Here is an 18,155-nt window from a genome sequence, read left to right on the forward strand (position 1 = left end):
TCCATATGTGTCGAAGTCCATTTGTACTACTGAGATCCTGACTGTCAGTGGCATAATATATGGTGGCATATGCTTCTTCCTCCACGGCCATCTCTGGTAACACTTTAGAATAACTACTCCTAAAACACTTTATAAACATTTTATAAATAATGAAGTAATTATCAATAAAATAACTTATTTACAAATGTTTGTCAATGAGTAAGAAATACTATATTGACACAGTTGATACAGCACAGTTGCATCGGTCCTGGAAGTTTGTCCTCCAAAGACCAGAGGGCATGAAACCACTGGATATAGAAGTATTTAGCAGGCAACCATACGCAAAATTCATTCAGTAGTTGATTCCCACTCCTCTGTGCAGTTGAAGTTCATTTACAAACATCTGTAAATGCTTTGTTTGTGATCAGTTCATTAATACATGTTAATAAAGTGCTTTTAAAGCTTTTTGTGGGTAGTTATTCTTGTGTGTTACCCCATCTCTTTATTATTTGAGACATTTAGAGGAAACTTGAGGATATTTACCTGACGTTGCCCTACTGATCCGCATCGGAATTGGCTGATTTTTGTATTGTTCTGTGGTACAGAGGTATATGCATTACACGCTGGCTATTTTTGTAGAAGAGTTTTGGATATGGCTTATTTGAACTTTTTGGTAGAAGAGACATTTTCCATCATCCAACATTCCAACATCCTAAATGTTCATGGTGAAAGTGGTGATTTAAATGTATTATTTAAAATAAATATAGAGGCATCTTGTCCAAAAAAGGTATGTTATAACATTCTTTTCCTTTAAGAGTATCTCTTTAGTCCTGCTAGAGTGGGCATTTTTGAACAATCTAGAAACATGTTTGGCAACAATGAAAGTGCCTACAATTTTGCGGACTCCAACATTCGTTACAATGGTAATATGCCCAGAATTACTGCCACGGCTGCTCATTAAAGATGTGATGTATGCATACATGTGCAGATGTCTAAAACCAAAAACAAAAAAGATTTTTGCTTTATTAGCCTAGAAATGTTGCAATGAGCCTTGTTTTCTCAAAGTATTTTCTCAGCTTGTCCATTTGATTTTGTGCACATTTTATAATAATATTATAGATCTTCCTTGATTATACCTCCAACCACTGGATTGTGGTCAGATGCCAACACGATCCCAACTTAGCCCAGTGAGGACATGCCTGTGTTGAAAGCCATATAGAAACTATGGTCGCAACTTGTCACATTTCGTTTGAGCACCGTCTCATGTGGTTCCTAGCAAAGGCAGCATCCAAGACCAAAGGCAAAAATATAATCGCCCCATAAGCAATAACTGTCCCTCATTAAAATTCCAGTCAGCGTGTGGGAACACATTTTTTTTTTTAAAAAGAGAAAAGAAATGAGAAAAAAAGTGAAATGTGAAGCAGAAACCCTCTAGACAAAATCACCACAATTTTAAAGGGTGGGCTATGTTGTTGGCACAGAGACAAACTCCACGGGTGAGACCCCCCTATGTGCAAGCTATAGATATTACTGACGCATGCATGGGGCTGTGGTTATTTAGCAAGCTTTGCAAAAGAGATCAGAAAGGTAGCGAAGGAGGGAAGGAGGGTGAGTTTCTGGGAGTAGACGCGTAGCAGGGCTGGGTGAAGGGCTGGGTAACCCAGTAGGTAGTCGGTGCTCTCTGGTATCAAACACACACAGGGTGGCCCAAATTGTCATTCTGTGCGGGGCTGATAAGAGAGCATGGGTGGACCTGGTGTTTCCCCTTAACCTCACAGACGTCACAAGCTTCACACGGTCTGCTGCCCACAGATTACGTAGATTGGTTATGAGAGAAAGTTGGTTGCGAAAGTGACCCCATTTATAGAGCTCCAAATGTGCTGACGTGGAACGTGTCTTAAAAATATCGTTAAGCACTTTTAAATAGTAAACCTGATTGATGAACCTTGTCACGCAGAGATTATATTACTGATGAGGTGAACATTCATAACCGGCTTGCCTTCTATCCTTTCTGTGTCTTTCATAATGTTACCCACCTAACTTTCATTTAGCTCCCATTAAACAAAATTATATCATACCATTACTACTTACTACCGATGAGATCACAATTGATTTGTTACGACTTATTTACACTTGGTTATGAAGAGCTGTGGAATTTGTGTGAACAGTTTTAATGTATCTGTATAAGTATAATGCACGTGTGTGTGTTTGATCTGTCTTTCAATGCATACTTTGGGATTAATAAAGTAACTCTACTCTACTCCACTCTACTATACTATTTCCCCTAACCTCACTTCCAACAATTAAACCATACATTATCCTATCACCAGCACGAGGAGATTCAGCTAGATCCCTGCAATATTAAACAATTGCAACAGAATAAAAAAAAAAATATGTAGATGTTTTTTCCTTTTCCTTTTTTTCATTTCTGGAGTGCACTTTAGGACACGTGCAATGCTTACAATGCATCACATCCACTGGGTCCTGACAATGGATAACAGTTTTTTTTTCATGTTCAAGCTATCTGAATCAACGCCTTTGTCACTATAGTGCATGTAAATTCTTGGGATTATATCATCTGACAAGTGAAGCTCTGATGGGAAAACTATAGTGCATGGAAACAAAAGAGAGAAGGAAACGGGAGAGAGGGGAGGTGTGATAAGAGGAATTATTTGCATGCCAAATACCTCTTGTTTTCTTTTCTTGAACATATGTTGTGTTTTATATTTGCTCTTGAAACTCTTCAGTGTGTGTGTGTGTGTGTGTGTGTGTGTGTGTGTGTGTGTGTGTGTGTGTGTCTGTGTGTGTGTCTGTGTCTGTGTGTGTGTCTGTGTCTGTGTGTGTGTGTCTGTGTCTGTGTCTGTGTCTGTGTGTCTGTGTGTTTTAACTTCTGTGGCCTGCCCTTTGGGGATCTGATTCAGTCTCCCACCTGAAGGAAGTTTCAAAACTGCACTGAGCGAGTCGAGAGGCGCTTTGCATTGCATTGTTATCACTGCTGTCATCTCTAACAATGAAAAACTGTGTGCGCAAGACTTTGAGCGTGGGGGGATGGGACCGAACGAGAGAGAGAGAGAGAGAGAGAGAGAGAGAGAGAGAGAGAGAGAGAGAGAGAGAGAGAGAGAGACGGGGGGAGGAATGAGACAGAAGAAAAAGAGGAGAAAGAAAGAAACAAAGAAAGCCGAGCAAAATGGAGGGAAATGAAAAGAAAAGAAAAAGGCACCTACAGAAAAATGCAGCAGGATGTGTTGACTGAGAAGTGGGTGTGGGCTTTGAAGCCTCCCTCTCTCTCTCTCTCTCTCTCTCTCTCTCTCTCTCTCTCTCTCTCTCTCTCTCTCTCTCTCTGTAACAGAAAAAAACAACCAGCCGCCAGGCAGCCAACCAAAACGCCTCAACTATTCAACTCCTCAACCTGGTAGCAATTGACCAGACCTCTACTCATTCCAACAAGGAATTAACCTGCTTCATAAAGTATTCAGCACCACTCACACATGTCATCAGGTTTCATTCTGAAAAAAGTCACAATGTGTGCGTTGTCACTTGTGTGTTTCTGTGCACAACGTTGTGTCGCTTACCTGTGTTATGAGCTGAAGAGTTGAAGAGGGACGCCGTGCTCAGCGCTCTTTCCACAAGTGTAGAGAGTCAGGATGCATTAAATGCTGGTGCAATAAAAGTTAATTAAACAATTATCACTCAATTAACTTCAGCAAGGCATCACAGACATCTGTCGTCTGATCCCTGTTTTTGTTTACTGTTTATGCAATTGCACATAACCTTAGATAACCTTTGCGTTGCGTGCACATTTAACACAATTAGTCCAACAGGGAAGGAATATTATCAATCTTTTCCTGATAAGATAGAATTTCACGCCTACAGACTGAACACTGAATATGTTCTGATACCAAGTTAGCCCGTTTCTCTCTCTCTCTCTCTTTCTCTCTCTCTCTCTCTCTGCGCGTGCACGTGTGTGTGTGTGTGTGTGTGTGTGTGTGTGTGTGTGTGTGTGTGTGTGGGTGGGTGCGTGGGTGCGTGCGTGCGTGCGTGCGTGCGTGCGTGTGAGAGAGAGAGAGAGAGAGAGAGAGAGAGAGAGAGAGAGAGAGAGAGGCTGAAAACTCACCACATGGCTGTTGAGCTACCACATATTGCACACACATGTCCCCTCTAATGAAGTATTTAATGACAGACCTGAATAAATGTGAGTTCAGTTTCATCTCGTTATCAGTGGATTTACCACTGATGATCACCATCTGACTGTAGGCTACAGGAAATGTTTGGAGTAGGCAATATAGGCCTATTTGTAGGCTAAACTGGCAGTTCTACAATTGTGACAATTCAAAACATTGCTGCTACATGTCTTTACTAATTCTTTGATTACTCATAAAGTAATAATAATAATAAAAATAATAATAATAATAATAATAATAATAATAATAATAATAAGTGTTAAACATATCTAGGCCTATGACAGACAGATGGAAAGATTTTCTTTAAAACCCAATTTACTTCAGCAGTCATCCTGTTCTTTCAATAACAACCGATGATAGTCCTGAGTTCTATGAATGTGAACATGATTCAAAAATTACTCGAGACCAAGTCGGTTTGGTCAGAAATAAAAATGTGTGAGAGGTCTACTCAACTAACGAATTAATATATAAAAATAAATAGCCTACACGTTACTGGATGTTAAAGAAAGATCAGTTCAAGATGGGACAAAGTTGGCACGTTTAAACACAAAATGATTAAATTCAGTAGGCTATTCTGATTCTTCTATTCTGTTTACTTAAAAATAAAAATAAAAAATTCATGATGAAATGATTTCGAATCACAGTTTTATTGTGTAGCCTATTTCATCTCATAAAATGTCACAGTCCCATCCTATTCATTGAGATTTTAGGTTGATAGCAGACTGTTTGCCTCTGACGCTCTCAGCAAGTAAAGAGTTAAATAAAACTTCTAGTTGCTCGCAGTGCATTGTGGGCTCGTTCGTGTTTTGCAATGGCGGCTAAATGGCGAGCCTTCAAACTCTGCTTTTTAATCTTATTATGTGCAACGTTGTTTCAACAGTTTTGGACGGATGCCGCGACAATAGAGTGGGATGAAAACGGATACATTCTATATTGTCCATGCATGGGTAATCTGTCATTTTGTTTCCTAGAATTATACCAGTGTTACATTGTAACCACTGAAATAACTTTAGACAGCTCAGCAGCAGCAAAGTCAGTTCGGCCGCTGTTGCTAATGTATTTTTGCGAGTTGTGTTGTGTAGTTCTAGATGTGGCTGCATTCAGTTATGCAAACCTTGCAGCACATAGAGTGCACACCGCATTGTGTGTTTTAAAGTGTAGCAGCCTATATGAAATGAAAATGATGTAAGGCAGCACTATGAAAATGTCTGCCAATGTGTTAAAGTGCTTATTTGTCTAAAAAAATACCTTTTGCTTCATGTGACAGGTCGATTCGGTAATCAGGCGGACCACTTTCTCGGGTCGTTGGCCTTTGCTAAACTGCTGAATCGAACTCTTGCTGTCCCCCCCTGGATTGTTTACCGACACCACGCTCCACCATACACCAATGTACGTATCCTACTAGCAGTACCTGTAGCACCCGCGTGCCTACTCTTCTGCATTTTCTGGGGTGGTGTGGTTTTGTATCTGATTAGTAATTACAGTGTCAGTTAGCATACTAGTGCGATTTCCTTTGGAGAGCACTGTACCTTGATTAGGTTGTGAATTATCACGTAATCTTTGTATGATCTTTTTTTTCTCTTTGTGACAAAGTTGACATTTGTAGGACATTGTAAAATATGTTAGAGAACTTTTATTGTTCCCTGATTTTTTTTCTTCATACATTGTGGTCAACTGTCAAAACACAATGCACGTGGCAACATGAGTACAAAACAGGACAGGCATCACCTTACAGAACAACATGACTGGAAAACATCAAACAAGGAAATCTATGAATACACTCAGGCACAAAAGCACATTCAGACAAGCACGTGTACACACTATCAGACAACAAGACACTTCTGACACTTTCAGGAAGACCAAGTCTATTACAGGGTTACAGGCCGTAGTTTTTATAAGTGTGGAGATGACAGACTTCAGTCTTGATGTCATTTAAGTAAGGAGCATGTTTTGTATAGTTGGTCTACTCTGCCTCAAATAACATACAGTATCCGCAAAGCGTAATTAACTCACCCAGTCTCAAATTGGAGTTTCAGTTGGACCAAACATGCACTGTTCACAGCGGCAACAATTTAAGTGAACACTTGTGAAAATTTGTCTGTGTTGTTGGCTCAAGAATCATTTTATTCTGTGTGTGTGCAGGTCCACGTGTCATATAGTGAGTACTTCCAGCTAGAGCCCCTGAGGGCCTACCACAGGATAGTGAGCCTGGAGGAGTTTATGGAGAAACTGGCACCAAAGCATTGGCCTCCTGGCCAGAGGGTGGCGTATTGCTTTGAGTCGGCCGCTCAGCGCAGCCCTGACCGGAAGACCTGCCCAATGAAGGTGAGATCACCAGACAACATGTCTTTACTAATTATTCTTTATACTGAAGTCGTCTTCTTACTCTGATGATGCGCTGCCCATCTGATATGAACTTTGCATTGCACTACCCTATACATTTCTATGAGGCGTGAGTTCGCTCTGATACAACATTGTGGTGGGTACAGCACATGCGACTCTATGCAAATGACTCCACTTGCAGCAACCACATTGTGAGGCGAGTGTACAATCGTAGAGCAACATGCAGGGGTGAGCTCAACCAGAGATTCTTTAAGTATATAGAGATATGCCAATGTAATAGGTTGCTATGGGCACCTAATATGACCACGTTCCGGTCTGCCTAAAGGGGCGTGTAATAATACTCCTAGCATTGAATAGAACAGTCCTTAGGTCTGCCTAGGTCTGCCTAAAGGGGGATTCCCCCCCCTCCCCCTTGCAATAATAGAACCCGGAAACAATGGGACAGTGGAACCTGTCTCTCTCTACTCTCTCTGGTTCAACTGTGGTCCACTCCAGACACAGTAGGCACGTTTGATGTCGTGCAACATCTACGTGTGCATGTAGACAGCAATGCGTTGTGGATGAAAATGTTGCATGATGGTTAGAAATCTTGTCCGAATTTCAGTCATGCTGCGACAAAGACGTGACATGCGTCATGATGTTAAACTCTCGGAATAAATGCGACTGCAGACGGACCTTGCAACTCCTGCAGTTGCTTATTCCTGTAGATGCTCGTTGCAAGGGTCTGCACACTGCCTCTGCGGGAACACACCCTTGAACTGGTCGGCCAAAAGTTCATTGAGGTCTATGTAGAGGCGTTGTCCCACACCTCTTAAAAGTTTGCACTGCACCCCACTTCAACTCCTCTGCTCCACCTGTCCCACCACACCACTCGCGTAGTGTGCTACATGGATCAAACTGGTGCGAGCTCATCGTCTTATGCATATTCGTGGTCGACTTTAAATGCGCTGTGTCAGAGACCATATGATGGAGGAGACGGAAAACTTCAGAAAGTGTCCATAGGAATGAACGGGGGCAATTCGTTACACCAATATGGTTCTTGCACATATCCCACCTGTCCGCCCGGCAACAAGAGCCAATTGCTTGCTGAGCTGCGCTGTCAATCGGGTTTTACGACCGCTCAAACCCAATTGGTATGCCTTCTGGATATCTGCTCGCATCAGCTAGCTACTCGCATGGGCTTGCTACAGAGTCTGCAACCACTTGATCCTACAGACTGCGAAGCAGAACGTGTTGTCGTGACATGCTGCACATGCGCAGTTCAACATAGCAGTCGGAGAACTATGTTTTGCAGCATTGCTTTCATATTAGAGATGCACATGATCCTGATTTTTAGGACCCTGCCGGATACAGTGCTTAAGATCCTGCTGGATCTGGAACCGGATATCGGATCCTACGAAAGGGTTGAAACACATAGCCTACTCGCACACGTGGGCCCATTTTATTACATTGGCTCAAACTATTCTTTAGACTCATTGGCTTACTGCCACACTGCCTGCACTGGCCGCTTTCAAAGTTCTTTCACTCCATGCAGCAATTGGGGTTGTGAAAAACTGACTGAAAAACCTGGGCTAGAGATGCACCAGATCCTGATTTTTAGGTAACTGCCGGATACCGGATCCACTGCTTAAGATCCTGCCGGATCCGGATCCTGTGAAAAACCCTATTATCCTGCCAGATCCGGAACCGGATCTTGGATCCTGTGCATCTCTATTTCATATATACGGCCAATCCTAGATAGCCATTATACAATCTGGTTTTCACAGCGATTCCAACCATATGGGTTGTGCATCGCTCAGTTCTCCCATTCCTTATTTTCTCATTCATTCTGAGATGCCCATGGTCTTACTAATCTAAAATAGAAGCCCTGAGGTGTAGCCAAGATGGCTACGAAGTGAAATGATGGATGTGGATGTGTTTAATATCATCAACATTGTGGCGGCAAATTCTTGCCAACGTACTCAAAAGCGCCTACACAGCAGTTTCACATTATAACCTAAAGTTATCAAAGTGTAATATAGTGCTTGGTGCAGTGATTCAATTTAAGCTCGCATTGCATGCACAGTGGATTATCACTTTTTTGTCTTTATTAAACTTTCAAGTACCCTTTTGAATTGGACTGCTAGTGATACCCATGAGGTTTATGTAAAGGTCCTACAGATTAATTCGGTAACACTTTATTTTAGGGATACATCTATTAGCACTAATACATACAATATTAATGCCTGTGTAAGTAACGTGTAAGGCATGTACTAAGCAAAATAAGACAGTTGTGAAGCATGTATTCACAAATGTCTTGTTCATGCCCAATTAGGGATTTATTACTAATATAACCTTAGTAAGGACCAGTAAGCCTATATTTCTATTTATTAGTAAGTAGTAAGTGGCAGAATTCAATGTGTATAAGCTCCCGACACACTGTGTGAACAAACCCTGAACAGTGTGAAAACAGATGCGGAATAAGGGTCCCTATTCTAAAGTGATGCATTGGTCAGCCCAGATGGCTCAGGGCCTCCGCACTACCAAAGTCCCCCTCATTACCTAGGGCCCCCACACCACCCAGGCCCGCGCTACCTAGCCCCCCCAATCCACAAAGTGTAAGGGTATATTAAATATATACTACATACTCAGCTGAGTCATCTAGTTTCCTCTTTATCACTACTACATAATGAAGGTAACAGGAGCCTTTATATAGCAAGGATTGAACGTACACTTGTCGATGGCGGTGGGTTGGTGAGACGTAATTTTTTTCTTGTACCACTGAGTTTAACAACAGAAATATTATCATTGCTGCATTGGCCATGCATTGCATTTCTGACTAAGGGCGTACCCATCATGCACTGCACTTCTTGGAGCTAAGTTTCTCAAACATTAACTTATTTATCACAAAGGAATAGCTTAGTTTCGCTTCCAAACTATTACTCATCGTTATATTCTGCATTTATTGTAGGGTTTTTACAATTAAAACTAATTGGTGTATGAAAAAATGACATCTCGACACCCACCGTCATTGAGAAGTTTACGTCCAATCCTTTCTATATACTGCTTTCAATTACTCCATTATACAGTGCCCTCCATTATTATTGGCACCCCTGGTTGAGATGTGTTTTTTAGCTTCCAATTATTATTATTTTTCTCTAAATAATATGGGACCTTAATGGAAAAAAAGAGAAAAATCCAACCTTCAATACAAGTGCATTTATTCAGTGGGGAAAAAATCCCACATAAAGAAATAATTATTTGACATCAAATAATGTGTGTCACAATTATTAGCACCCCTGTTGTTAATATTTTGTACAACCCCCTTTTGCCAACAAAACAGCACCTAATCTTCTCCTATAATGTTTCACAAGATGGGAAAAGACAGAAAGAGGGATCTTCAGCCATTCCTCTTTGCAGAATCTCTCTAAATCATCCAGAGACCTGGGTCCTCTCCTCTGTACTCTCCTCTTCAGCTCACCCCACAGGTTCTCAATGGGGTTGAGGTCTGGGGACTGAGATGGCCATGGGAGGAGCTTGATTTTGTGTCTGGTTAACCATTTCTGTGTAGATTTGGCCATATGTTTAGGGTCATTGTCTTGCTGAAAGACCCAGTGACGACCCAAATTCAGCTTTTTGGCAGAGGGCAACAGATTTTGATTTAAAATGTCCTGGTATTTCAAAGCATTCATGATGCCATGCACCCTAACAAGCTTCCCAGGGCCTTTGGAAGCGAAACAGCCCCACAGTTGAAGCCCCAATACCGCTGGGCGAACTCCAGACGTTTGCGTTTATGATTGTGGGTAAGGAAAGGTTTTCTCTGTGCATGCCTCCCAAACAGCTTGTTGGCGTGTAGACAGCGCCTGATGGTTGATTTGGAGACTTTGTGACCCCAGGATGCTACCATTTGTTGTAATTCTGTAACAGTGAGCTTTGGAGATATTTTGATTTCTCTTACCATCTTCCTCACTGTGCGTGGTGGCAAAATAAACTTGGGTCCTCGTCCAGGCTTGTTTACCACTGTTCCAGTTGTTTTGAACTTCTTAATTATTCCTCTCACAGTAGATATGGGCAGCTGCAGTTGAGTGGCAATCTTCTTGTAGCCTCTGCCTGACCTGTGAAGGTCGACGCACATCTGCCTCACTTGTATGCTGTGTTCCTTTGTCTTTCCCATGTTTAAGAGTGGATAAGAGAAATGGCCTCTGTGTCACGTCATATTTATACCCCAGGGAAACAGGAAGTGATGAATTACTAATTAAATGTTCCTACATACTCTGGTAAACTTTGTAAACTACTGTAGAAATGACAGAAATGCTTCAATTATATTTATTTCCTGGGAATTGTTAAGGGTGCCAATAATTGTGGAACAGGTGATTTAATGAAAAATAATTATTTTTTAGTCAGGGATTTTTTTTATTTTCCTACAATTCATTTGAGTTGAAGGCTACATTTTCCTAAAATGTTCAGTGTGACCGTATTCTTCTGCAATAAACACTGAATTTATTTTAAGGCTTTTAACACATCTCAACCAGGGGTGCCAATAATTATGGAGGGCACTGTATATTATATAGAATAAGTGAGATCAATGTACCTAATGAGACTAATGCAGATTCAGGAAAGTTCTTACACTTTGCTTCCCGGGGGCGGGGTGTGGGTAGAGTGGGGGCCCTTGGTAGTGTGGGGGCCCTAGGTAGTGCGGGGGCCCTAAGCCATCTGGGCTGAGCAATGCATCACTTTAGAATAGGGACCCTTATTCCACATCTGTTTTCACACTGTTCAGGGTTTGTTCACACAATGTACCAGGAGCTTATACACATTGTATTCTGGCCCTTACTGCTTACTCATAAATAGAAATCTAGGTCTACTAGGTCCTTACTAAGGTTATATTGGTAATAAATCCCTAATTGGGCATGAACAAGACATTTGTGAATACATGCTTAATAACTGTCTTATTTTGCTTAGTACATGCCTTACAAGTTACTTACACAGGCATTAATATTGTATGTATTAGTGCTAATATATGTATCCCTAAAATAAAGTGTTACCATTCATTCATAATGGGTCATGAAAACATGGCACATAATGTATGTAAGACGATATGAAGTAAGCTAAGTTAAGATGCCTCCTATCAGATTGAATGATCCACAACTGTACATTGAGGGAAGAGTGAACATTGAAGCCCTTGACTATTTGCATAATACAAAAGGGCTATAGACCACCCTCAGGTCATTTTATTAGAATAAGACATTTTCTGAAATTTTGGGGCTTTTTGTTGAGGAAGCAAGTCTTTAACTGCTATGTCACATGCTTGTAAGGACCATCACAGTACAGAGGGCCCTCTGTACTGTGATGGTGTATTATAAGAATGTTAATTGACGTAAGAATATATTATTGTCTTAAATATTTTGTTATAGATGGTTAATAAACATTTCCAATAAGGTTTTCTTTTGTCTTCTCTCGACCATTGAATCTTCACAAAATAACATGTGTTTACTGACCTCTATTGGTTATTTGATGGTACTGCAGTTGTCTCATTCATTTGCACGCATAACACAAGCTTCTATTAATGAGAATTCTTTGATTCCTTTGCTGATAATAGGATGGAAACCCATTTGGTCCTTTTTGGGATCACATTGGTGTGGAGTTTGACAAGTCTGTGTTGTTTGGAGGCATGTCATTCAGTCCTTATTCCCAGGCTCACTGGATTAAAAGGTAGGCTGGAATGACATTTTACTCAGTGATCTATCTAAATAGTGATCTTCTTTGAAAGGCAGATTAAAACAAAAATAACCACCTAGCAAATTTTACAATGTTAAAACTACATTATGAAGCAATGAAAATACAGGTTCCTTGTACAGTATCAAGACAGTCAATTACTTCATAGAATAGTGTAGAGCAGTGATTCTCGAATCCTGAAATCATTTTCTAAAAAATCGAAATACTATTTGTTGCTGTGTTGCTGTTGACTATTCATTGTCGAGTTGTATTGTTTATTGGGCAGAGGTGGGCCACAAACATAATAGTGAAAATTTGAAGTGGGTCCCAAGTTGGAAAAAATTGGGGACCCCTGGTCTAGAAGAGAAAATGGCCTCATGAAAGTACAACACAACAGGACAATGTATGGATTACCTACAATAAAACTACTATACTATACTAACTACTTCACAATGAACCACTTTCTAATAATAAGGAACTTGTGCATTGACTGCCTCTGTCAGGTTCCCTGCCTCGGAGCACCCAGTGCTGGCCCTGCCTGGCGCCCCGGCCCAGTTCCCGGTGCTGGAGGAGCACGTGGGCCTGCAGAGATACGTGGTGTGGTCTGACAGTCTGGCACAGGAGGGAGACGGACTCATCTCCGCACATCTAACCAGGCCTTACGTCGGCATTCACCTCAGGATTGGCTCTGACTGGGTAAGCCTGTAGTTCTAGTGAAAAATAACCTGACAAATGTTCTACCATCAAGTTTATATTGTTATTGTATAGTGTATTTTTGAAGCTCTTACAATTTTCTGCTCTCAGTCAGTCAAAGTACAAAAACAATTTGCAGTCATTAATCATATCTTGTATGTAGTCATCATGTAAACAGGTTTGCAGATTTTATTGTCTGACGTCCTGTCAACTTCAGCCCTCTGATTGTGTCTCATCGGTTCTTGTTCTCAATGTTCTCTTTGGCACACTGGCCCTTGCAGCACAACGCCTGTAAGCTGCTCCAGAATGGAGAGGCTGGCCCCCACCTTATGGCCAGTCCCCAGTGCGTGGGCTACGACCGCCAGACCGCCTCGCCCCTGACCATGACCATGTGTCTGCCGGACCTGGCCGAGATCAAGCGGGCGCTCAAGCTTTGGGTGAAGAAGGTGGCTGCCCAGTCCATATACATAGCCACCGACAGTGAATCATACAGCGCAGAGCTGAAGAAGACCTTTAAGAATGTAAGACCCATAGATGTATGACGTTCATTACTGTATGTCTAAAGGTTAAATTAAATCAATTTTCAAAGTTTCTTTTGTTTCAGACATGTACAATTTTTGTCTTTTACCTGACATGTTTTGACGGTGAGGCTTCTGTCTTCCTCAGAGGATGTTGATGTGTGACGTGCTTTGAAACAGCTGATGTTGTGGAAGTGTGACCTCCCTGTCAATATTGACAGGTTGGCCACAACTCTTGCTTTTAGAGTTGTGGCCATCTGCTGTTTTAATCCATTCTGTCCTGGAGCGACATATACGCTGCATTCAGGTTCTTGAGATTTGAGCTGTTTTATTAACGTGTGGGTAAGTTAGAGCAGAAAAAACACATTCTAGTGCAAAATGAATGTTCTAGCTTTTAAATGCAACTTATTTGATGTTTTTATGTGCTTCGGAGGCTGAGCTATTTAAGTTTTAATAGGGAGAAGGCACCTTTTCCCAAAAAGGGCTTAGGCTAAAATGGGTTAAAGCACATCACACATCAACATCCATGTGACCCGGAAGTGTTGCTGTCGAAACAAGTCAGGTAAAAGACAAAACTTTTACATGTCTGAAACTTCAAGAATTGATGTAAGATTAATTCTCATCGGAGGCTTGGCACTGCGATGTTGCCATGTTAAACCATCGTGCCATGTTAAACTTTTGCATAGTTTCTATTGCCTGGTCAGTTTTGTTATTGATTTAATGATTCATTCAGGAATTAATAGTCAGAGGTGTGTAATGTCGTAGAAGGTGAAGAAAAGTAAAAACCCTCATTAGATGCAGTGGAATAATGGCCGTAATAACTATGTAATATCATCTACGAGCACTTCTACGACTACTTCTACTTCACACATCTCTGCTAGCTATTTGTTATACAGGGTCCCCGCGGTGCATTAAAAAGTATTAAAAAGCATTAAATTTAGAACATGTGATTTAAGGCAGTGAAAAGCATTAAATTTAGCTATTTTTTGAGGTGTGGCATTAAATATGAAAAAGCCTGGCATTAAATTTCACCCAGACACAATGTATTAAAATATAGATGCCTGCACAGTCTTCCGTAAAAACATTGTTTCATAACTATAAGGCGGCAACAAGGTTTCAAGACTGTCAGTCATGCCTGGGGTAAACAATGAACTCGATACTCATGAACGGCGTGACGTTTTCCATGTGCGTTACGCCCATTTATGGGGGAAAACAACCCATACAAGTCAATTGGTAATGTTGGGGTTCAATAAACGAAAGATACGGACCTGTAGACAAGCGTTGTTCACGCGCAACATGCCGAAAACGTGTTGTGTTGCCGGCTGTTCAAATAATATAGCCAAACAGCCGTGGCTGAAGCATGGAATCTGTTCATTTAGGTTAGCCGATGTAGCATGTAAGTCAATGAGACATTCGGTTTGTTTTCACCCATAAAGGGGCGTAACGCAAATTTAAGAGCAAGGTACCCGGATGGCCGTTCATGAGTATAGTGACAGGCCCGCCGGGGTAGCAGACCCTATCGTTCGGATCCCCCTACTGGATGATGGCGATGGCTGACTTAGTAGGCTAAATCCCATCCACCACAGTGCGTGTGACTGACCGCAGTACAGTTGAAAAGTGAAACTTGTTCAATTTCATCAACCAATCTGCAGCGTGGAAGCTATATCTGTGGTGCCGTCGAAAGCGCAAGTCTTAAAATGACTGCATTGTTTTCAAACTTTGTATCTCGTCATCCAGCCTGCTCGTGCTCTATAATGCTCCCTCTCCTAATGTTAGCCATGCCCTCTCGTTTAGGTTTGTGTTTGCTAACGCATATAATTTCATGAATGCATGATGAATGCATTCATACAATATGCTACTTCAAAGTGTCCTCGAGCTTCGTGGCGTATTTGATGCTGTCAGATGCTAATGCAATCCGAAGTGAGCACGAGTGTTGTGAAGTTGCAAGCGGTGGAAATGCGTTTCACATGTAACATAAATCGGGCGAGTAACGGAGTGTTTTCTACGAGGCTAAATGTCGCAATGAGGATATGCGAGGATGTCCAAATCGGTAAGCGCGTGGTGTTTGCATCGCTATTCCAGTCGCCGCGTGTCCGCGGTTAGGGAAATGTTTGTGGAATTCATATCAAGTTCCACTGCTGCTGTTTCTTTGCTCACTGAAGAACGACTTGCTATAAGTTGCTAAACTGAAAGTTGAACGCCTACTACTGTCTCTATGATGGAGCAGGGGGGAACAAACAGGAGGAGCAGTCCAGAGCTGAGCAGTCGTTCTTTTTTAACCCTTTTGACGCCACAGGTGTTATCTCTCCTAGACTAAGGTGCACTGCACTCCAATACTTATCCATTATAAAAGATGAATTGTTGGTACATTTTTATTTATTTTTATTGAAGGTATTTCATGAAATGTCATTAAACTTTCAAAATATACACAATTTTGAAATTGTTTCAGTTTTGGATGACTTTTTGGTTAATGTTTTAATCTAATGGGTAGTGTGTGTGCGCACCACCTCACTCTTTTTTGTTGTCATCTCTATGGTTAAATTAAGCACAAAAATGACTAGGGTATTAGAGTTTGGGCCCACCTATGCAGCAGCCAGATCAACTGAAATAATATTTTAGCACATGGAGTCACACAGATGCTGGCTACTTGATTTGAATTATCTAAGGAAGGGCCGATTTCATGACAACTCCCNCATCATACAGAAACCTCTTTGACAAGTCATGATGACAAACATCTGGTGCAGAAAGTGACTAGGGAGCAGGCAATGAGAATAAAATAACACAGTGAGCAGTGTGAATGTATGTATTACATTACATTATAGCAATGTAATAACAATAGCAATATTATACCATGTAACACACACACAAGCACACCCGTGTAGTGGTATTAATTTTACTGTTGGAGGTATTAAAAATGGTATTAAAAAGCATTAAATTGGGTGATGAAAAATGTGCAGATACCCTGTTATAGCAGACACTGCATATTTTACTTACAAAAATATGAATGCTTCTAATGAGTTTCCAATGGTAGTCTTTCCTGCCAGTAGAGCATGGCGAATAGTACAGCACATCGTATATGACACATTGGGTGAATATCACAGTGTGGAAAAAAAGGTTATCAAGCACTTCTAAGGAGACAAAAGAGGAAAGCTGTTGCTTCACCTGAGAATGTCTTAATATCCTTTTTTTACACCATGGCCGTCTTCCCCTAGTTCCCAGAGCACTCCACTTATTTCAAGACTAATTGTAATCAGCCATCTGCCTTCAATGAGTTATCAGCCATCTATCTACAAATATGGGAATCTGTTTTGGTTACACAATTACGACTGTTGACGCTCATGTTGTGATTTTCAGATGAAGGTGGTGAGTCTGCGTCCAGACACGGCTCAGGTGGACCTCTACATCCTGGGCCAAGCTGACCACTTCATCGGGAACTGCGTCTCGTCGTTTTCCGCCTTCGTCAAACGAGAACGGGACATTCACGGCAAACCCTCGTCATTCTTTGGCATGGACTACCCAGGGAAAAGAAGAAGGAAAAAGGATGAATTTTGAACATGAACGCACATTCTCTCCCAGAAGCAATAATAAGACAATGTGCATAGGACTGAGGCATACCAGAGGAAGGATATCAGGGAGACCAATTAAGAAGTCGATGTACTGTAAGAACAAACAACTGCAACAAGCACAGCTTTTCTCTCCAAGCTGGTGTGGCGGTAGCACGCAAACATGTCCAAAGTCCATTTATTTGTCTGTGTCCATTTTGTGTCCACTTAATAAGACCAATTATTTGCACAGACAGACAGGAGCTGTGTAGGCACTTCATCTCAATATGGTTTGTTTGTTTGTTTCAGCTTGGCTGCCACGTTCTCACCTTCCCCTGTTTATGAAAATCTAAGGTAGCTTGAAAAGATACACGGTCCAACTCAATATCTAACCTCCCGTCCTCTCCTTTTGTTTGTGGCCTTGTCATGCAAGGCAAGACGTCATTGACATTATACGTCTCATTCAATGTCTCACAAGCGGACAATTCTAAGGTCTTATTTTTTAACCTCTTCAAGGAGGTTATGTTTTCTGTCGCGTTGGTTTGTTTTTCTGTAGGATAACTCAATTTTTTATGCACATATTTTGATGAAATTGTGGAATTCGTGGAGTTGTTCCTTTTGTAATTTCCAACAATTGATTGCATTTTGGCGGCTCCGGATCCAGGATATTTTTGTTGAAATATTCTTCACCATTGCAGGATAGGGTGGGAGTTTAGATATTTAGTTCTACTCACTAAATGGTGTTATTCCATAGTGGTTCTTTCTGAGCTCAGAGATAAGAGATCAGCAGCATGCATACATAGGTTTTCTAAGTCATGGTTGAAGATCATTCTGACACATGGTATTGGACCTGTGAGGTTAATGTCCAATGTATAAGATCCAAATGTAATAGGGCTCATAGACGACAGAAATGCCTTTTGCCAGGGGGTGTTTAGAGGGTGAAGTTATAAGGGATGTTGCACTCTCCTCAGGAGTGGAAACTGAGCCACAGGGAGAGGGATAACTGATCCTGCTCAGCCTAATTATAGAGGTTGATGATACTGCCTCTATTGCAGGCTTTTACATTTAGCCGCGGAGTTGTTAAAGAAAAGCATGTCTATTTTTAATTAAATACCATTTTAGAATGAGTTGATCTTGTCTGTTAATTAATTGTTGGCCTACCCCTGCCCTGTTAAAATTATAGCTGCTGTCATATTTTGTTACTC

The 18,155-nt window shown here is 41.3% G+C and overlaps 1 protein-coding gene across 1 annotated transcript; it reads left to right on the forward strand.

Annotated features, from left to right (window-relative positions):
• The first annotated feature begins 4,971 nt into the window (after nt 1–4,971).
• On the forward strand, nt 4,972–18,077 carry pofut1 (protein O-fucosyltransferase 1). The gene is made up of 7 exons (XM_063209472.1): nt 4,972–5,107; nt 5,428–5,549; nt 6,303–6,485; nt 12,082–12,194; nt 12,701–12,893; nt 13,172–13,411; nt 16,763–18,077. Exons 1-7 carry the CDS (start codon nt 4,972–4,974, stop codon nt 16,958–16,960), a joined length of 1,185 nt encoding a protein of 394 aa, XP_063065542.1. The 3' UTR covers nt 16,961–18,077.
• The last annotated feature ends 78 nt before the right edge of the window (nt 18,078–18,155 follow it).

The sequence above is a fragment of the Engraulis encrasicolus genome, chromosome 10 (assembly GCF_034702125.1).
Source record: "Engraulis encrasicolus isolate BLACKSEA-1 chromosome 10, IST_EnEncr_1.0, whole genome shotgun sequence".
Classification (NCBI taxonomy): Eukaryota; Metazoa; Chordata; class Actinopteri; order Clupeiformes; family Engraulidae; genus Engraulis; species Engraulis encrasicolus.